Source organism: Xiphophorus couchianus, chromosome 20 (assembly GCF_001444195.1).
Source record: "Xiphophorus couchianus chromosome 20, X_couchianus-1.0, whole genome shotgun sequence".
In the NCBI taxonomy this organism is placed as follows: Eukaryota; Metazoa; Chordata; class Actinopteri; order Cyprinodontiformes; family Poeciliidae; genus Xiphophorus; species Xiphophorus couchianus.
The window spans coordinates 6092465-6110409 of NC_040247.1; the positions used below are offsets into that span (position 1 = coordinate 6092465).

General features: G+C 35.1%; 1 protein-coding gene across 2 annotated transcripts in view; it reads right to left on the reverse strand.

Annotated features, from left to right (window-relative positions):
• LOC114135499 (metabotropic glutamate receptor 4-like) overlaps nucleotides 1–17945 on the reverse strand; it is a 186114-nt gene that overhangs the window by 80409 nt on the left and 87760 nt on the right. For both annotated transcript variants that reach the window (XM_028002835.1, XM_028002834.1), the window contains exon 3: nucleotides 3309–3525. In XM_028002835.1, the coding sequence (XP_027858636.1) occupies nucleotides 3309–3525 (217 nt within the window). The remainder of the gene's footprint in view (nucleotides 1–3308; nucleotides 3526–17945) is intronic.

Genomic DNA, 17945 nt, shown 5'->3' on the forward strand with positions numbered 1-17945 from the left:
CATTCCTCACAGGAAATATTTTTCAATGAGGTCATACCTTATTTTATGAGCATAGCTCGCCTCATTTGTTTTAAGTGATGGTTGGATCTTATAGTGTAGATATGTTTATGAATTTCAGATGGATCAAGTAAGGTGATTTTGGTCTCCTTTAGAAGAAATGACACAGCAACTTCCAGCTTGATCCACAAAATACTATGCTAGAGGAGCTCCAAAAGTATTTCAGTGGCTTGGCTGATAAAGTACGAGTAACTTTGGGATGCTCCATCATCCATCTCTGCATTGGGACAGGACAGAAAGAGACTTTCTGTTTTTATGCCTTCATGCCTTCCCTAAAGGTGATAACATGAAACAGAACTGGATTGTTTTATTTGGAGACATTGCATTCTTTATTTAAAATACACAAGAGTACATTAGGCCTGCAATATTCATTTTGGGGACAGACATTAGCTAAGCAAATTTGATCAAAATTATATTTAAAACAATTTGCAGGGAACATACTATATATATATATATATATATATATATATATATATATATATATATATATCTTCATTGCCATACTTGGATAAAGTCCTGGGGATGCTTCATGCAGAAAGAAGGTTTTTTTCTTAACCCTCAGCAGACTTGTTCCCAAGAGATTAATAGAACAAAGTGACAGACTGAGCCGATAAACAACATCCAAGTTGTTTTTTGTTTTTTGGGTTTTTTTTTTGTAGGCACAGTGCAAGACTGAGACATCACTGGGGTATCTTAGAGTGCATTTTTTAATTACAGTTGCACTTAGTCAACCAAAACAGTCAAACATCACGGGAACTCTTTCAGTAAAACAGAGTAAACACACCTAAAGCAACCTAAAGAGTCCAAAAACACTTATTGTTAACTTTGTGTAATATGTGTAGGAGTTATGTGTTTTTAATATACAGATTATTGTCTATCTCTAATAGGAGGTGTTATGTATGACATGGAATCACACTACTCGATAATTCTTCTTGTTGAGTACTTTGCTGATTATAGAAAAACTATTAGACCCTCATAGATTTCTTAGATTTATGGGGTTTTTTTGTCACACTTAGAGGTGTCAGATAGACTATTATATTTTTCCAAACAAAGACAATCATAGCATGTATAAGAAACTGTTTTTTTTCTAAACCAGCCTAGTTTGATGAGAAATATATAATTCCATACCCAGGTCTGATTTCTTACCTGCAGAATCAAAAAGTCCCTTTTAAACAACACATTTGACAACATGAAGAAAGCTAACATATCTCAAGAACCAAAACACCACACACTGATCTAAAGAAATGCAAAAAAAAAGAGAAAATAGTTTATTTCTAACAACCTGGAAAAAGTTACAAGCCATCTAACTTTGGGACTCATATTCCACAACTGGAGAAAACATGGAGCAGAGAATGCACCAACAATTCTTCTAGGATGTCACAGATGAGTACAGAACAGCATATAAGCCATGAAGGCCTCACATTCCTCAGTTAAGGTCAATGTCTTTGATTTCACAAGAGTTAGACTGGAAAATGAGGCATCCGTATAGGTTTCAAGGTCAAAACTAATGCTAGCCATAACAAACACTTTGATGATCCCCAGCATGATTGGAAAATTGTTCTATTGACTGATTAGACAAAATTCCTCCACAGAAACGTAAAAGGCTTTCCAGTTAGAAGACAATAACGTTTTTCAGATAGAGCCAGTTTGCTTTTGATAGCTATTTCCCTTATTGAGTGAAACCATAATTTGAAAATTGCCTTTTGTGTTCACTCAGATTATCTCTGTCTGATATTAAAATGTATTTAATAATCTGAAATATTTAAGTGACAAAGCAGCAAAAACAGAAGAAATCTGTGATGGATAAATACTTTTTTACAGCCTTCGTGTTATTAGGGAAAAACAATATGCAGGGCGTGATTCAGAGAAAATAGAAATGAGCCAAAAATATAAAAAATACAGCAGAACATCATCACTGTTGTTTCTAGCTTCTGTTTCAGGTGCTAAACGTAAAGACTTAGACCTGACATTCTTTCAGAATTAATATGACAGCTAGAATGTGCTTACTTACACATTCAAACAACATAAAGCAATATCTCCTCAAAATGTTTGGCAGCTGTGAGTAAGAATGTTACATGGGTTTTCATTTTGTCACAATATGTCTTTTTTAGGATGTGAGTTTAGAAATCGAGCAGTTCTTAAAAAAATGCACCTTTTTGTTCACTTTGTCTTGGTTTGTTATATATGTGCATGGTTGGGCTCAGTGTATGCACTAAATGTAGGCTTCACACCAGCAGCCTAGTGAAGGGTCAGAGGGTACCAGTAGGTCAGCAAGCAGAAAGACAAAGAAATCTGAGAGCCTGATTAGTAGTTTGCACCTTTTTTCTTCTGCAGTTTCTTATTTTTATTTTTGTACTGACAATAAAGCTGCCTTCAAGCGAGCGAGCACACACATACATGGATGCACTAATAGGTGCATCCAAACACATGTCTTGCCTAGCAAAATGGCAAAATCATTATTTATCTTTTTATTTATTCTTTCTTTCTTTATCATTTTTAGGAGTAATATAGTAGGTTTTTTGAGAGAATAATCTGAAATCTACTCCCAAGCACATCTGTTTATTTTTTGACAATCTGAATCTTTTTGTTTGTCTGATGCTGAATCATGTTAAAGAAAACTGAAGTACTTTATGTCTTTAAATTAAATCTATCATAATTTGTAATCTGTCGGTTTGCTCCACGTATGAGAAGTTTCTGCCTCTGCTCCTTAGTTTGCTTAAAACAAACTAAGGAGATGCACAAAGTTAAGATGCATCTTTTGGGGGGTTTTTTCACTATAAAAGTAATTATGTCCTCAAAGTCCAATGATGTTAAATAGTTATAATTATTTTTTCAGTTTTACGTTTTGTGGATAATTTACAGATAATATCTCTAGAATTATAGCACCCTTACTTCCTACACACACAAAGCTGAAAATCAAATTATAGTAGAGAAAGAAATTGTATTGAACAAAAGTACATTGAACCAAACCAACCCATATATTTTTTGAATGATTCTACCTTTAATCAGCCTATTGCTAAAGAAATGATTAAACATTTAACTATATACTTTACTTTCTTGTAGTTATCTTTAAAGCTATCTCTGTTTATCCAATGGTTCTCCAACAGGTCTTGACCCCATTATTTACTTTGTAATAACAGTAGAAGTAATTTCTTCTTTTTTTTTGAAGAAATGTATGAATTTGACTTATTAAACTGAGTCAAGAGAATCAGCTTTGTAAAATGCCATATGAGGACATATGGTGTACTCACCGTCCTCCCGAGACTTCTGAATGAAAGCATCAACTCCACTCTCTCCGTAGTTTCCCTCTGAGGCCACAGTGGAGACAAAGTTCCAGCGCATGGCCTTAACAATGTCCACCATGGCCTGGGCCTGATACGTGTCTGGAGGCACCACACGGGAGAAGAAGTCGTAGCGGGTGTTGTCACTCAGCTCCGGCGCTGTAGAGGCGTAGCTCACCTGGGGTATCTGTACACAGATATACCGATAACATTAAAAGCATAAAGTGGCCGTCAGTGCAGCTGTGGGGAAGGATAGTGTACTGGCACAAGGCCACATGCAGTATAAACCATGTGAAGAGGCAGTTACACAACACACACAAAAAAATGTTTTGCATAGGATGTAGTGACAGAAATGATTCTAAAAGTGTAAAATAAAAACACAGACTCTACTATCTCAATAGTATAAAAAACTGTAGCAATGGTAATCCTGCAAAAAGAAGATAAAAATAATGAACTTAAAAATTATCTTGGGGCCCCAAGTTTTTCTTCTTTAAAAGTATGGATCTTGTTGTATTGAAATAAATCACTGTTTCTATTCAAGTGTTAGATGTGGAGCATAAATGTAAGTGAGTTTCTGTGATGTGTTCCGAGAGCTCTGTTGTGCAATAACAGTCTGCTTTGGCTATAGATAGCTATTAATAAAGGCCACATGCATTTATTACCAAAATTAGTTATTTATCAAAATTACCAATTTGTAGCACTACCTGGTAGTAAAGCAGTTCCAAACCTGATAGGGTTTGGATATTAGAACAACAATAGATGAAAGATCAAGTTCAGCACATTCACAGACAGTTTAACTTTACAAACGTATAGAATAAACATAGCTTATTTCAAAAATAAGACAAGTTTGTTAATAACAAGAATTCAACCCTTCAGTTAAGTAGTTTGATGAGCAAACTCACAAAGTTAGTAACACTCAACTTAATATAAAACTAAGGAACTGGCACTTCCTAGCCAGTGTGTGTGGAGGATGTTGGAGGAAATGCTGGTCCGTTGGCAAGATTAGACAGTGTGGTTTTTCAAGAGAATCTATCATTATTTAGATTTCTTCTTCCAAACTGCAATAAAGCAGGATCAATGCTTATTTTTTGGAGAGGGTACGGTCACGGGATACCTTTAGTTAGAATGAATATTTACTTTGGATCCAGGATTGCTTTGAAAATGAAATACCTCACTTTGCCATCAAATAAAAGCCTAGGCATGTAGAAAAAAGGATTATTTTCATTAGACTCAGATAGAGTCGGACAAAACTATTGGTAATTTTGTCCAACTCCTGTAAAAATATCTGTGATCCACTAAGAAAAGAGAAAGACTACATGCAACCCTCATGTAGATCAGCTAAATCCCAAAGCTTTGTGATAATTTCAACTCATCACACACGTGACTTTTCTAATGGATAAAACTGTGTTTGTGTAAATAGAATTTTTCATCCACGTGTATTGCAGAGAACAAAACAGAAAGGAGGCAGCAGGGCTTCCTGGTAATGATACAGAGTGTGCCTTTTTTTGATGCCAACTGGCCATGTTTTTTGTGTGTCAAAACAAAACAAGACGGAGGTGAAGCCTGCAAAATATGATTTTAATGAAAACAGCCCTGTTTTCTCCTAAGCTGTGTCTTCACCACATGCACTATTTCACTAATATAGACAGCAGACTTGAAGGCTGTGGCACACCTAACCAGATAAGCTTTGATGTGAAACATCTCTCTTAAAGGGAATGTCTCCCACCCTCTCGCAGTATGATGATAAGTCCAACCGGGGCAAAAATAAAAGGGTATGCTGGTTACAGTTATCTGGAAGATCTGTTGTAGCTTGCCATTGGCCACAAATTAAATGTGAAGCAGTGAATACAAAAAATGTAAATAGATTATTGAATGTAAAAGCTACTTCAGAAACATAATTAGACATGTTCATATTGAAGCTCAAAATGTAACTAAAAACAATGTACTGTAAAATGTGATGCTTTCAAAGAAGAAAATATAAAACAATATTGATGATAAAAACATTTTTAGTGTAACATTGGTGAGTGTTACACCTATACATGTACTGTATTTAAATGCATCTACATTTGAGCATTTAGCTGTTTCTTTCTATGGCAGAAACGATAAATCTTTAGAAATGATGTAATATTTTATCTTCTTATTGAGTTCCTGAAAAAAAGCAGACACACAAGTTTAAAAACGTCTCTGTTGCTGACTTATTTTTTAGCTGTTTTCCTGTATGATGAATGTAAGTATCAGCATACTCAACTGAGAAGTCCCCAATCTGGACAGAAGCTGGCCTGATATTTCAACATGATAAATTAAACCATTGGAAAAAGTTTTAAACAACTGCACAGCACTAAGAATAGACAAGTCCATGATGAAATGTTGAAAGTGTTATAAAACTGGAATCCCAGTGATGCTGCTTGTTATGCAAAAGATTCCATTAGAAATGCCTACTTTATTGTTAAATATAACAGTTAACTAGTAAATAAAACATAAGTTAATACAGTAACTATGAATAAATCTATCTATCTATCTATCTATCTATCTATCTCCCTTCTGTAATATGGTGTACTTTTTGTTAAATATGATTCCATTACCTGCTAACATTGTTGCTCTCAGTATTTTCAGTATTTAGGCAATAATTTTGAACAAAATTAGATGTCACATTGTGTTAAAAACACAGACCAGAACGTGTTACTCTCCAGGCATTGTAAGTCATGATGATCATGTGAAAAAGTGGGTAATGGAAAACCTGCTAATTTTCTGTCTAAAGGCTGTTTGGTAGCTACTGTAGCTCCTGCCCAAGGGAGAGATTTGTAAGAGTTTGTTGGTGTGAGGGGGTCAGGAAGGATAATCTCCAGCCTACTTCTTCAAGCTTGAGGTGTAAAAGCCTTAAAAACAAGGCACAGGTTGCCTAACTGACACTTTTGGCTGCCTCTCATTTAAAATAGTCTGCCTACTGGTTGCCCAAGAAACATAGAAGCTGAAAATACCAGTCAAATTGATTAAGGAAAAAAAAGAAATGCTTTAACATGTCAATCTGATTTCTTTTCAACCAACCCAAGAACACAGCAGTAATGAAAAAGGAAAAAATGTTTTCCCTCTTCCTGCGGTATTTGGAGTTTGCTTGGTGTTTTCGGTTTCATCCACAGCAGGCTTATCCGTTCTCATCTAAGCCACTGTAGCAAGTTATGAAATGTATTCATAAAGACAGGTTAGAGGCCACGCTTCCAGAGATACTCCAACTTGATCCCGGAAACGTAAGACGATTTCCTCACAAAGACATAGGACAACAAAACAAGAAATGGAAAATGGAATATTCTTAAAAAACAGATTTTTCTCTAGCTCACATAACCATTCAGGACAAGACTGGAAGTGGTGGTGTGGCTGAAATAGATGACAATTTTAGGTCTAAAAAAATCTAATGCACTTTAATTGAAGATAATTTTCAACAACAAAAAAAGGAATTTTAAACAGAGCAGTCTGTTCCCCCTGCCTGGTGTCAGATTTTCTCACTCTGACAACCAACATGTGCTCAGCTGAGAACTCAGCAGAGTGCAAAGCTGTTTAATTGTTGTGACTATTATCAGGTACAGTGTGGGGGCAACGAAAGCAGATTTCTCTCACACTGCTTCAGCCTGACAATCTGTCAGTTGCAGTGAAGATGACAAGTAGCTTCTCGCAAACAAAAACGTCTCAATTTTTCCTCTTGACAGGAGTATTTCAGGATTCCCTGGTATTAACACAAGATTTCGAGCTGTTCCCAATTGGCATTTCAGCTTATGAGAGCAGTGGAGAAAAAAAAAATTCTGACAGCAGTTAATGCATCTCAGTATAATTCATATCCCAGTGACAGATTGTGTTTTGAATATAAAAAGGAAACTATTTACGCAGACTGCACGTGTATTCACGTTCCATTTCAGTCTTTTAAAATGTAATATAAAACCATACCTTCTAGGTCAAATTCTCAGATCAATCCATGATAGAAAAGCACGTGATTTATTTGTTTTTTCTTTAACTATGAAGCTAAGGAATATACACATTTTTCTACAAATATACTTTTCTTTTACCAATTTAATAAAAATCACAATAAAAAATAAGAGTAACAATTTTGACCTTTTTCATTTTTAGTTATGACTTCTTTGAAGTTAGCACTAAGACTACATAACAATCACTCATCTGGGTATAACTGTTTCTCTTTGACAGACTAGAGGGCACACTGCAGGTCACTTTGTCAACATAGCGGCAGCATCGCTGTGCTGCCCAAACAGATCAAGAGTGTGGTGTCATGACCCATTGCCAATACTTAAAATAAATCCCAAAATTGACTGATGTGCTGAGAAGGAAGGATAAAGTGTGTGCTTGCTCATCCATGTTTTTCATGCGCTGCTTGATTGAAACAGGTGCTTACCATTTGGTTCATGAAGCAGGTCGCAAAGAGTTGTCAGATGTTTGAATTACAGATACAAACAAAGTTAGTTGTTTTTTAGAGCAGTAACATTTGCAATTAGAGACAAATGTAGTGTCTGGGTCTAAAAGAATGTAGTTATCAAGATTCTACAGGGAACAAACATTACTTGCATTACTTACATACAATATAATTTCACTATACAGGAGTTGTTTAAGTATTCATATAGTTAACTGTGAGTTAGCAATACACAATTCTGTAACTAATTCGATATCAATAAATCTCCTGAAAGATGGCCTCTGTCCTTTGTCTGCCGGCAGGTGTCTTCAACTCCTGCTTTTTGAGCATCTGGAGCAGAGAGTTCACTGCTCAGGTTATATTAAGGGGAGCAGTAAACAAGACAGACACAGAATCAAACATCAATAAAATTTTATGTAATCCATTTTTTCTACTGAACACTTTGACAGAAAACTGCTCTTAGTCAGGTTGAACATACAAGTTATAATAATCAGCTTATTCTCAGGAGTGTTTCAGGAACATGTACCTAAAATTATCCAGACACCAATATTAAAATGAACATTTTACTGAAACTGATTCAATTTTCTTAAATGAAGGGGGAGAACCCAAATGTCACACTTTGCTGAAAATTACAAAGGAAAAAAATAATAATAATCCGTCACCAATTTCTTTTCTAATGATTATCTTCATTCCTTTATTTTTAGGTAGAATTTTGTGCAATAATGTTTTTACTGCACTACATTACTCTCTTTTGCATTATGCTTGGGCTAATATCAGTTTCACTGACTTCTTTTAAATCTCGACTAAAAACCCACCTGTTTAGGATTGTATTTGAAATGTAATCAATTACAAATTTATTGATGAAACTTGACTTAATGCAGTGTTTTGATTGTTGATTCTATGTTGCATTGTGTTTGTAATGATGTAAAGCACTTTGAAATGCCTTGCTGCTGAAATGTGCTACACAAATAAAATTTGATTGATTGATTTCTTTCTTTTTAGTTTCTTTTCCATGCTTTTTTTTTCTTTTAGAAAAAATGTCAATTTAGATATAAGACAAAAAAAACTTGTAGTCAAAATTATTATGATTTTCTCCTGGAAACGTCTACCAGCTGCTGTCACCAATCTTATTCTGTAAAACTACCAAATGTGTTGATCACTTCACTCTCGAGTGTTCTTTTTTTTTTTTTTTTAAATGTATGCTGGTGGATGTCTTTTAGCCTTTGTGCTGTTCTTTATTCCCATAGAAATGTGCCAAACCACTTCTAGATTACAAAAGGAAGCCCAACGAAGAAGAATGGATCATTCTCAACATGTCCTTGGTTAAGAGATAACAAGTCTCTTTAAAACTAAATTGTCACAAAATGCAAAGCTGTGTGAAACGGCTACACAACAAGAAGCCCCCTCAGCTTCTGCAGCTAATAAGCAGACATCTCTTTTAACACATGAAAGATGCTGATAGAAACATGGAGAAAAAAATATCCTTCTCCTACTGTTTGAGGCAAGTTTGAATTTTAAAACACGGTTTCGTGAAGTCTCATGTTGCTTGCTGTGAGCTCTGGGCTTCAGCACAGTTTTTCTCTGACAGAGGAAGGAAAGCTCACAGTGCAAAAAAGCTCTTGCTCTAACACAGCAGGAGCTTTGTGTGTTGGCTGCAGCACAGCAAAGGCTGCATTATACCCAAGCACAAGTGGGTAAAATGGCAGTGTGCTCGCTTTACTCCGGCAGAGTAAAACCTGCAGTGTTCTAGAGCAACATGCATTAAATTTACTTAGATTACAACCCCAATTAATGATTAACTCCATAAATACCACAAAATAAGAATCTAGGATCAGCAAAAAGTACAAAATCTAATGCACTTTCATTTCAGCAAAGCAAACATCAGCACAAACCCAAATAAGGGAGTAATTATTCCCTTCACATAGTGCCTTGATTTAGTTTAGAAATTCAGGCCCAAACAGAGCGGACAGAGGGTGCAAACATAACAAGAAGTCAGTGAAGTTTTGCAGCGAGTGATGTGGGTAAACAGAGCACCACTTCAGCATCCAGGCTTTGTCCTTAATTGCTATCAGCTGCTGCTGCCACTGAAGAGAGATTAAAGTTTCACTTTGGAGATGTCAGGGTAAGTGGAGCAGCAAATAGCAGAGCTTCTTGAATAGAAAAGCAATTTCTGCATAATGACATAACAAAACAGATATTCTCTGGTACAAAAATGAACAATAGTTAAACACAATAAAGCTATGTGGCCAGGATTCAGATCTGCAAATTAATAAATAAGAATTAATGTGTCTCATACATAAGTATTTTATCACTTTAAATATTTTCCTGGATTTTCAGTGGAAACGTTATAACTTTTTTAAAAAGTAGTTTACAGATCAGTGTTGTGAGTGCTGGGAACAAAACTGTTATCAAAGAAAATAAAGTATGGAGAAAGGAGTTTAATTGAAACCATCCTACAAATTAAGGCAATCCATGATGTTAGCTGTTTTGTATTAATACTTTGCTTTAATTAAAAAATGGCTTCTATTACTAAGATAGTTCTTATACTTGACAGATTGGGGCGCCTCCTCTTCATCTTTTCTTTATTTTTGTTGAATTGCTTGCATCCCCGAGGCAACTTATGCACTTTTCTTTTTTTTTCAAAATGCATCCAGTTTTCTTTTATAAATACATTTTCATTAGCGTTGTTACCATGATATATATATATATATATATATATATATATATATATATATATATTCCCTGCATAATGTGAATATTTGAGTGAATTTATGGCTGTAAATCAAAGGGACTGACTTTGTTTTTTTGTTTGTTTAAAGAAACCAGTAAAGTCACTAATGCTGCCATTAAGCCTACTGAAAATAAAACCAGGCAGGAATCTGTCTTTGTCCTGTTTTGTCAAGAATATATTCAGCAGTGGTTCTCAGATAGTAGTAATCTGATTTACCTCAATATAAAAAATTGGTCTAAATTCATGATTACAGCTAGTTTTTGTAATTTTCTATTTCACCTCACTAAGTCTAGTTGAGTGCTAATCTCTAATCTTGTATTATTATCCTAACAAAGTGACGTGGACATATAAAGGTCATCAATAGGCTTCCATAGATCAGAAGATGTTGTGGTTACTCCATAATTTGAGCTAGCTGGAGCATACAGTGTAGCTGTTGAATTACATTTACCTGTGGATACAGCCTTATAGAGATCCATGTATAGTTTGCTCAGATTTGTAGTTGCTAAGTAATACAAGGAAGTGATTCCCAAATACCATCTGAACCATTCTAGCACAGTGAACCAATCTTAGTCACTTTTCCATTGACATTTAATGAACATGTCATGTCCACATTGTCAATTGCAACCGTGACATTCAGTAATACCATTACAGATTTTTATCCACATCACTAATAAGATATAATGGCATTTGGAAATTTTATCAGTCGTATTTCTGTTCTTTGGTTTGTTAATCTGACTGAAAACTACAGAAAAGATTGTTGAACTCCCCATTCATCAGCAGTTGCCTTCTTTGGTACAGTGTTAGTTATTAATGACCCTTTGTGCTTGTGTTTTTTAATATTTTGAAGAAGGTATCCAAGCAGTTTGGTAATATTGTCCACTGACATGTTGAGCCCCTGGAGACTGACAATAAAAACTCTGAGCATGTTTCAGACCTCTTCATAACATTTCAATCTTTCCGGGTAAACCTTTAATATTTTGGCACTCGACTAAATTGAGAGGAGAATTTCATCCTGCTTTGTCTTTCACACAGACTGAGATCAGTCGCTTGCAATCATGCATATCACGCTTGGGAATCAAAATCTTTTTGCTGTCTGCTTTAGTGCTAATCAAGTGATGGTGACTCTTAAAAAATGGTTTTGTGAACTGAGCTAATCTCGCTAGTTATAGGCCATTAAACACAGAGGGAGGCACTGTTTGTCCCCAAATCTTTACATACATGTGGCACAAGGTTTCTTCTTCATTTTTTTCTAGGACAAGAGTGTGCTGTGTTGAAGAAATTTAGTTTACTTATGAAAAAAAAAGCATGTTAATGTATCTCAGAGCAAAGGCAGAAAACATTGCCAAGATTAGAAAGAAAATATTGGTAAAATTTAGAATCATTCTTAAAAGCAAAATTTGAACCCAAGTATCACACTTGGCAGCCCAGAGAGCATAAATGCTGACCTAAACATTGAAGGGTGTGTGGGTGTGTCTGTTTACATGGATGAGTACGTATCTTAGTTTCTTAAAGACTTTCCAAATATTGATTGCTGTGCTGCACTTCGGCTTTGCATGGTCAGATGGGATCCAGAAGCTGTCATCACTTTGATTTTGTCCAGTATTGATGAGACAAATGACCTTTTCTTTTTACTGAGTAGAGCATTTAGTTTGACCTCAGACTGTATTAAAACCGCTGATGGAAATGGAGAGAATATTGCTCATATATTCCAACAAACTTTTTACTTCTCCAAAATGTTTCGGCCTGTGAGGGTTTCTGGAAAGATATTAGGGCAATGCTTGATAAATGCTTATTATTTTCTCCATGGTTACTGACTGAGTTAAATCTTTCTGCTGTAATAAAGTTGTAAGATTGCAATGGGATTTATAATATCTGCTCACAGCATAAAAATTGTGAGCAAATGTTCTTTCTGTAAAGTCAGTTAATCAGTTTTTATCCCGGCCTGGGGTCTTTTCTGCTTGGAGTTTGCATGTTCTCCCTGTTCATGTGTGGGTTCTCTCCGGGTACTCCCTGCTGTCTCCCACAGTTCAAAAACATGACTAGTTAACTAAATTGCTCTTAAGTGTGAATGTGCATGATATTTTTGTCCTGTGTCTTTGTGATGCTCTGTAATGGACTGGATCCTGTCTAGGACGTACAAGGCCTCTCGCCCAACAGTACTTGATAAAGTTGTATCAATTATTTCTGATTTTTTTTTTAAGGCTGTGAACATTTCTGTTCTTTATGGACCTTTGATACCACACTTTTTCATTCCACTAAATTTTTTAAAACAATAGACCAACAAAACAAAAACAAAAACCATTATCACAATTGTATCCAGCACTTTCTGAAAGAGTCAGCTTCTTTGGCACCTGGCGTTTTTTGGCTTACTCTCCTATTTGAGAGTGTTAATCAATGTTTGCAGGATAACTTTAAAGAAAGTTTTTGACATGAATGAGGAAGCCAGCGGTCTTCAACTCAAGTCCTTGAGGGCTGGTGTCCTCCAATATTTAGATGTGTCTCTGCTTCAACAAACTTGAGTTAAATAATCAAGTCATCAGCAGGATTCTGGAGAACTTGACTCCCTACTGAGGAGATAATCCATCCATTCGATTCAGATGTGTTGGACCAGGGACACATCTAAAAGTTGCAGGACACCGTTCCTCGAGATGTGGAGTAGAAAATCTTACACTCGTCAAAGTCTTTTTGTTTTCTTTTTCAGTCGAATTATTGAAATGACTTTTCAAGACTGTTATTTCCATATATCCACCTTTGTGTACTCCAATTTCTTTGGTTAAGAGTAGGACCCTGGAGAGTGAAAGGGATCTTATGAGTTAAAATTTCCCTGTGAATAGAAGGTAAATTGAGTTAAATTATCATACAATTTGTTTTTCATCTGCTATTATTTAATTGAACAGCAAAAAGTGGCATAATGCTAAAATACAGATACATATCTGTGATTATTGTAGAAAAAAGAGATTTATGGAAAAAGATGTTTAAATGTCACTTCATGATCTAAACATAAAAATAGAAAGTCAGCTGTTTTATATGTACAATGTAATGAGAGACATATGACTGCGAAACTAGTTAAAAACAAAATAAGCAAAGTTTGGAAAAACAACTACAAAGTCAAAATCATGCAATGAAAAATTAACACGAATTTTTTTGTACTGTTTTTTCTTAAGTAAAAATGTAAAACGCTTACATTATGCTCAGTTTTATGAGATGGAATTTATATATTTAATTGGTTTTATTTTATCATTGCACTTCCTACAGATGTTTCCATTTTTTTTCCATTACCACACTTAATGGTATTACATATAAACAAGGTATTTTTTTATTTCAAAGTGATCCAGTGTTTACCTGAAACACCTAAACCACTAGTTGCTCTTACTGAAACAATAATTCAATCATATAGTAATTTCTTTTTTGTTATTAGTTTTTGTCTTTCATTCCATCTTACAATTGTTTGTATGTTGCGATGATCCATTCATAAAAACAAAACTGAAAATGTCTGGGTGATTTGTAACCATAGACGTAAAACGATAATGCTTTGTCTGCAAGTGTAAACAGGCGTTATTCCAGATCCTACTGGATACCTACAGTGCTTCAACTTTCTTTGAGCTACTTATCATCGGTGCTAAACTTAGCAACCTCCATCTGTTACAGACCTTCTGACAAATTGTATGAGGAATCGACTCCCTGTTATCTGGGTCTCTGTCTCTGCTCTCTTTTCAGTGTGTACTAAGGATTGCACCTCAGCGACCCTTAATTTAAGATGAGGTGAGCTGAGTCCATCATTGAGGAAACGAAGGGATTACTGGTGTTTTTATAGAACCGAAAGGAAATGAAAACTCAGGTTGGTGTATGGCTGAGAGTTAGTGTCTTATTTACTGCCTAAAAACCCAGACCTATATCTCGATCTGTAATCAGTGTTCAAAGTGAGACAACAGGATGTGAATATCCGCTATCTGACCACAGAGGCTGTTACTCCAGCAGCACTTCTGTCAGCGCAGTGAGCCACAGTCAGTCTTAGCTCAGTCCTACAGATCCATCATTGAAAGCATCCTCACACCATCCATCACAGGCTGATATGGCTCTGCCTCCTGCTGCTTCAAGGGAAGCGTGTCATTCAAACCACAGAGGGGGTTATCAAGAGCTGACTGCACTGCATCACACACATGCACACACACACACACGCACACAAACATCTGCACAGTAACAGAGCGGGAAAAATGGTACAAATTTCTCTCAACTCCCAACAATGTAAAGAGCCACCCAACAGGTGGCCTAAACATGATACTTCTGTTATGGGCAAAAACGTTTTTGTTTTGTTTTTATTCACAACACTAAAAAACTCCAGGCTGTTTCTATGGGGGTTAAACTACATTTATCTGCAATGTAATGGGAGGATTTACAGCAGCTCATACTGGCTTTAAATTTATGCCACCCCTGGTAAAAATATGGAATCCCTACTTCTAGAAGTAGTGATTTTTTTTCTCGTATGTAGTAAAACAACTAAGTGAACATCCTATAAGAGTGGTGGTTTATTTTACATTGGTAGAATGCCTAAACAGTTTTAATGTATTTATTACCTTTTTATTTTTACATTCTATAAAGCAATATTTTCATCATTGGTTGATGATGGTACCCATGATGAATGAGTTAAAGACATATCATATATAAAAAATACTTTCCAGACTGCTTATATATTTGTGTGTCTCTTTAAAATCTAAATGGTAGTGAATATTAAAACTTATTTGAAATGTTGTAAACAGATTCCTGTAAGCATGACTGGAGTAAAGTAGGATTTAACAACAAAACTTGAAATCAAAATATTACTAAGTCTGTGTTATTTCCATATAATTTTTGTCTTTTTTTCCACAAGAATGTGAATGATATTGTCATATTGTTCAGTTGTTTGTTTTTGAATTGACAGCTTACCTAATGGGTTGTGCATTTAACAGTTGAGTTTCCAATAGAAATTCAGCATACCAAAATTTTAAATGTTTTACTACATATGTTCTTGTTGGGAAACACAGTTCAACACTGGAAAGTGTGGTAACAAAATACAGAAACAGCAGAAAAAATAGTGGTACTGATTTTGTCAAATATTTTCTTGTTGCTGCTTCTTAGATTTGATTAGTTTTCTGTGAACATAAAGAGATATACAGTGCTGTGAAATTGTCTCTTGTCCATTTGAATCACTAGAGTCCCAAAAATTTTAAAAAGACTTTGCAATGTCAAAGATATTGTTGCTCATCAGTTCTTGAATTGTTTTTGGAAGAAGGCCATGATGTTTAACTTTCTGATATCTTTAGTTATTTTTTACAGATTCTATTTAAACTATTTGTTGATTGTACTGTTCAGGCAGCAATCGGTCCCGGGTGTAGCTAGTAAAATTGAACTCTTTTAAATTTAACTCTTTTTCCAAGAATCTGGTTTATCATTGATAATAACGGTGGAAATAATTATTGTTTTGTGTAAAACTGGGTTGGCTTTGGTTGCCTTTTTTCCCTGAATAAATTAAAACATCTTTGGAAAACTGCTTTTTGTATTAACTCCAGTTATCACTGTATGATGTTAATATTTGTTTGAAGATCTGTAAGCTTTAAGTAGGAGGAAAGGAAGAAGAAATTCATACCAGTCAAACACAGCACTGGATTTGGGTGTTTTGGAGTGTACTTTAGGGTTTGTTTGTTTGTTGGTTGGTTTATGTCAATGAAATGTATTTCCCCAATCAATTTAAACAAAAATCAAATGTGCAAAGGCTCATGTTATTATTATAATATATTATTTGTACGATATACAGTGGTGTGAAAAAGTGTTTGCCCCTCCATATTTTCTACTATTCTGCATGCTATATATATATATATATATATATATATATATATATATATATAGAGAGAGAGAGAGAGAGAGAGAGAGAGATAGATATAGATATATATATAGTACAGACCAAACGTTTGGACACACCTTTCTAATTCAATGGGTTTTCTTTTTTTTCATGACTATTTATAAGGCAAGAAATCCCACTTATTAACCTGACAGGGCAGGTTGACCTATGAAGTGAAAACCATTTCAGGTGACGACCTCTTGAAGCTCATCAAGAAAATGCAGAGTGTGTGCAAAGCAGTAATCACAGCAAAAGGTTGCTACTTTGAAGAAACTAGAATATAAAGGGTATTTTCAGTTGTTTTACACTTTTTTGTTTAGTGCATATTTCCACGTGTTATTCATAGTTTTGATGCCTTCAGTGTGAATCTACAATGTCAATAGTTATGAAAATAAAGGAAACTCTTTGAATAAAAAGGTGTGTCCAAACTTTTGGTCTGTACTGTATATATCAGAATTGATGTTCTGATAAACATCAGAACATCAATGCAATTTAAATACGTAAAAAGTAAACTCAAAATGAAGTTTGTCAAAGAAGTTGTCAGTTATTAACAGAGCACAAAATTCCAAACCTACATACTGCTTTGACTGAGCCACTCAGTCAAAGCCTTCATTTTGCTTTTCCTTCTGTCATTTAGTTTTTAATTAGGCTCGAGCAGCAAAGCGCTGCGAAGGCCTATTGTTTTCCTACTGTTTTTTGTTAATGTGTTTTGTATCATTGTCCTGCTGCAGAATCAGTCACTTCTTTCTCACAGGGCCATGTAAATTTGTATTTTTACCCTTTAATAATAAACAACTACATTTAAAAAAAAAATTTTGTGTGTTTTTATGTTTCCTTTGGCAAATATTTAAATTGGTTTGATGTTCTGAAACACTCAACTGACAAATGGATAAAAGAGGGAAATCAGGAAGGAGAAAAACACTTTTTCCTGTCCTCAGTGAATTATGCAATTTCTTTGCAGTCAAAGCAAAAATAAAACCAAAAAGAAAATTTTGCTGCCAGAACACTCATTAATAATTGTTATGCATGTGCTGCACCAGAACTCTGAAATTAGACAAACTAAAAGTGAAATATTAAACATCATCAATCCTAATTACAAATGTACTTTTCCTGCTGCAACAAGTCAAATCTCTGCTGAGAAAATAGGCTGTAAATGTGATTTGGCACACTAATTTACTAGAGATGAATGATGGGCACCAATTAGAAGGCTCCTCATCCAAACAACAAGTCAGCTTTCATAATGGCTTCTACTTGAATCTTATTTGTCAGGGTAAAAATTGAAAGGCTGACTTAGCCTCTTTTATGTTTCTTCAATCAAAGCAAATCCAACCTGACAGGGTACAAAACTGACACCAAACAGGAACTTCTGTGGCTTTTAACCCAACATGCACCAAACATGGTGGGGATTCCCTGCTATGCTGTATGTCTGATCGTCTTTTACCAACAATGATGCAACCAAGAAGACATCAATCTGGCCATTGGAGGTTAAAAAACAGCCACAAGCACAGAAAAGATCATTCAAGTCTTGGATGGCAGACGTTTAGATAGACAGGCATACACCATACAGCAATAAAATGAAATACAAGCTTT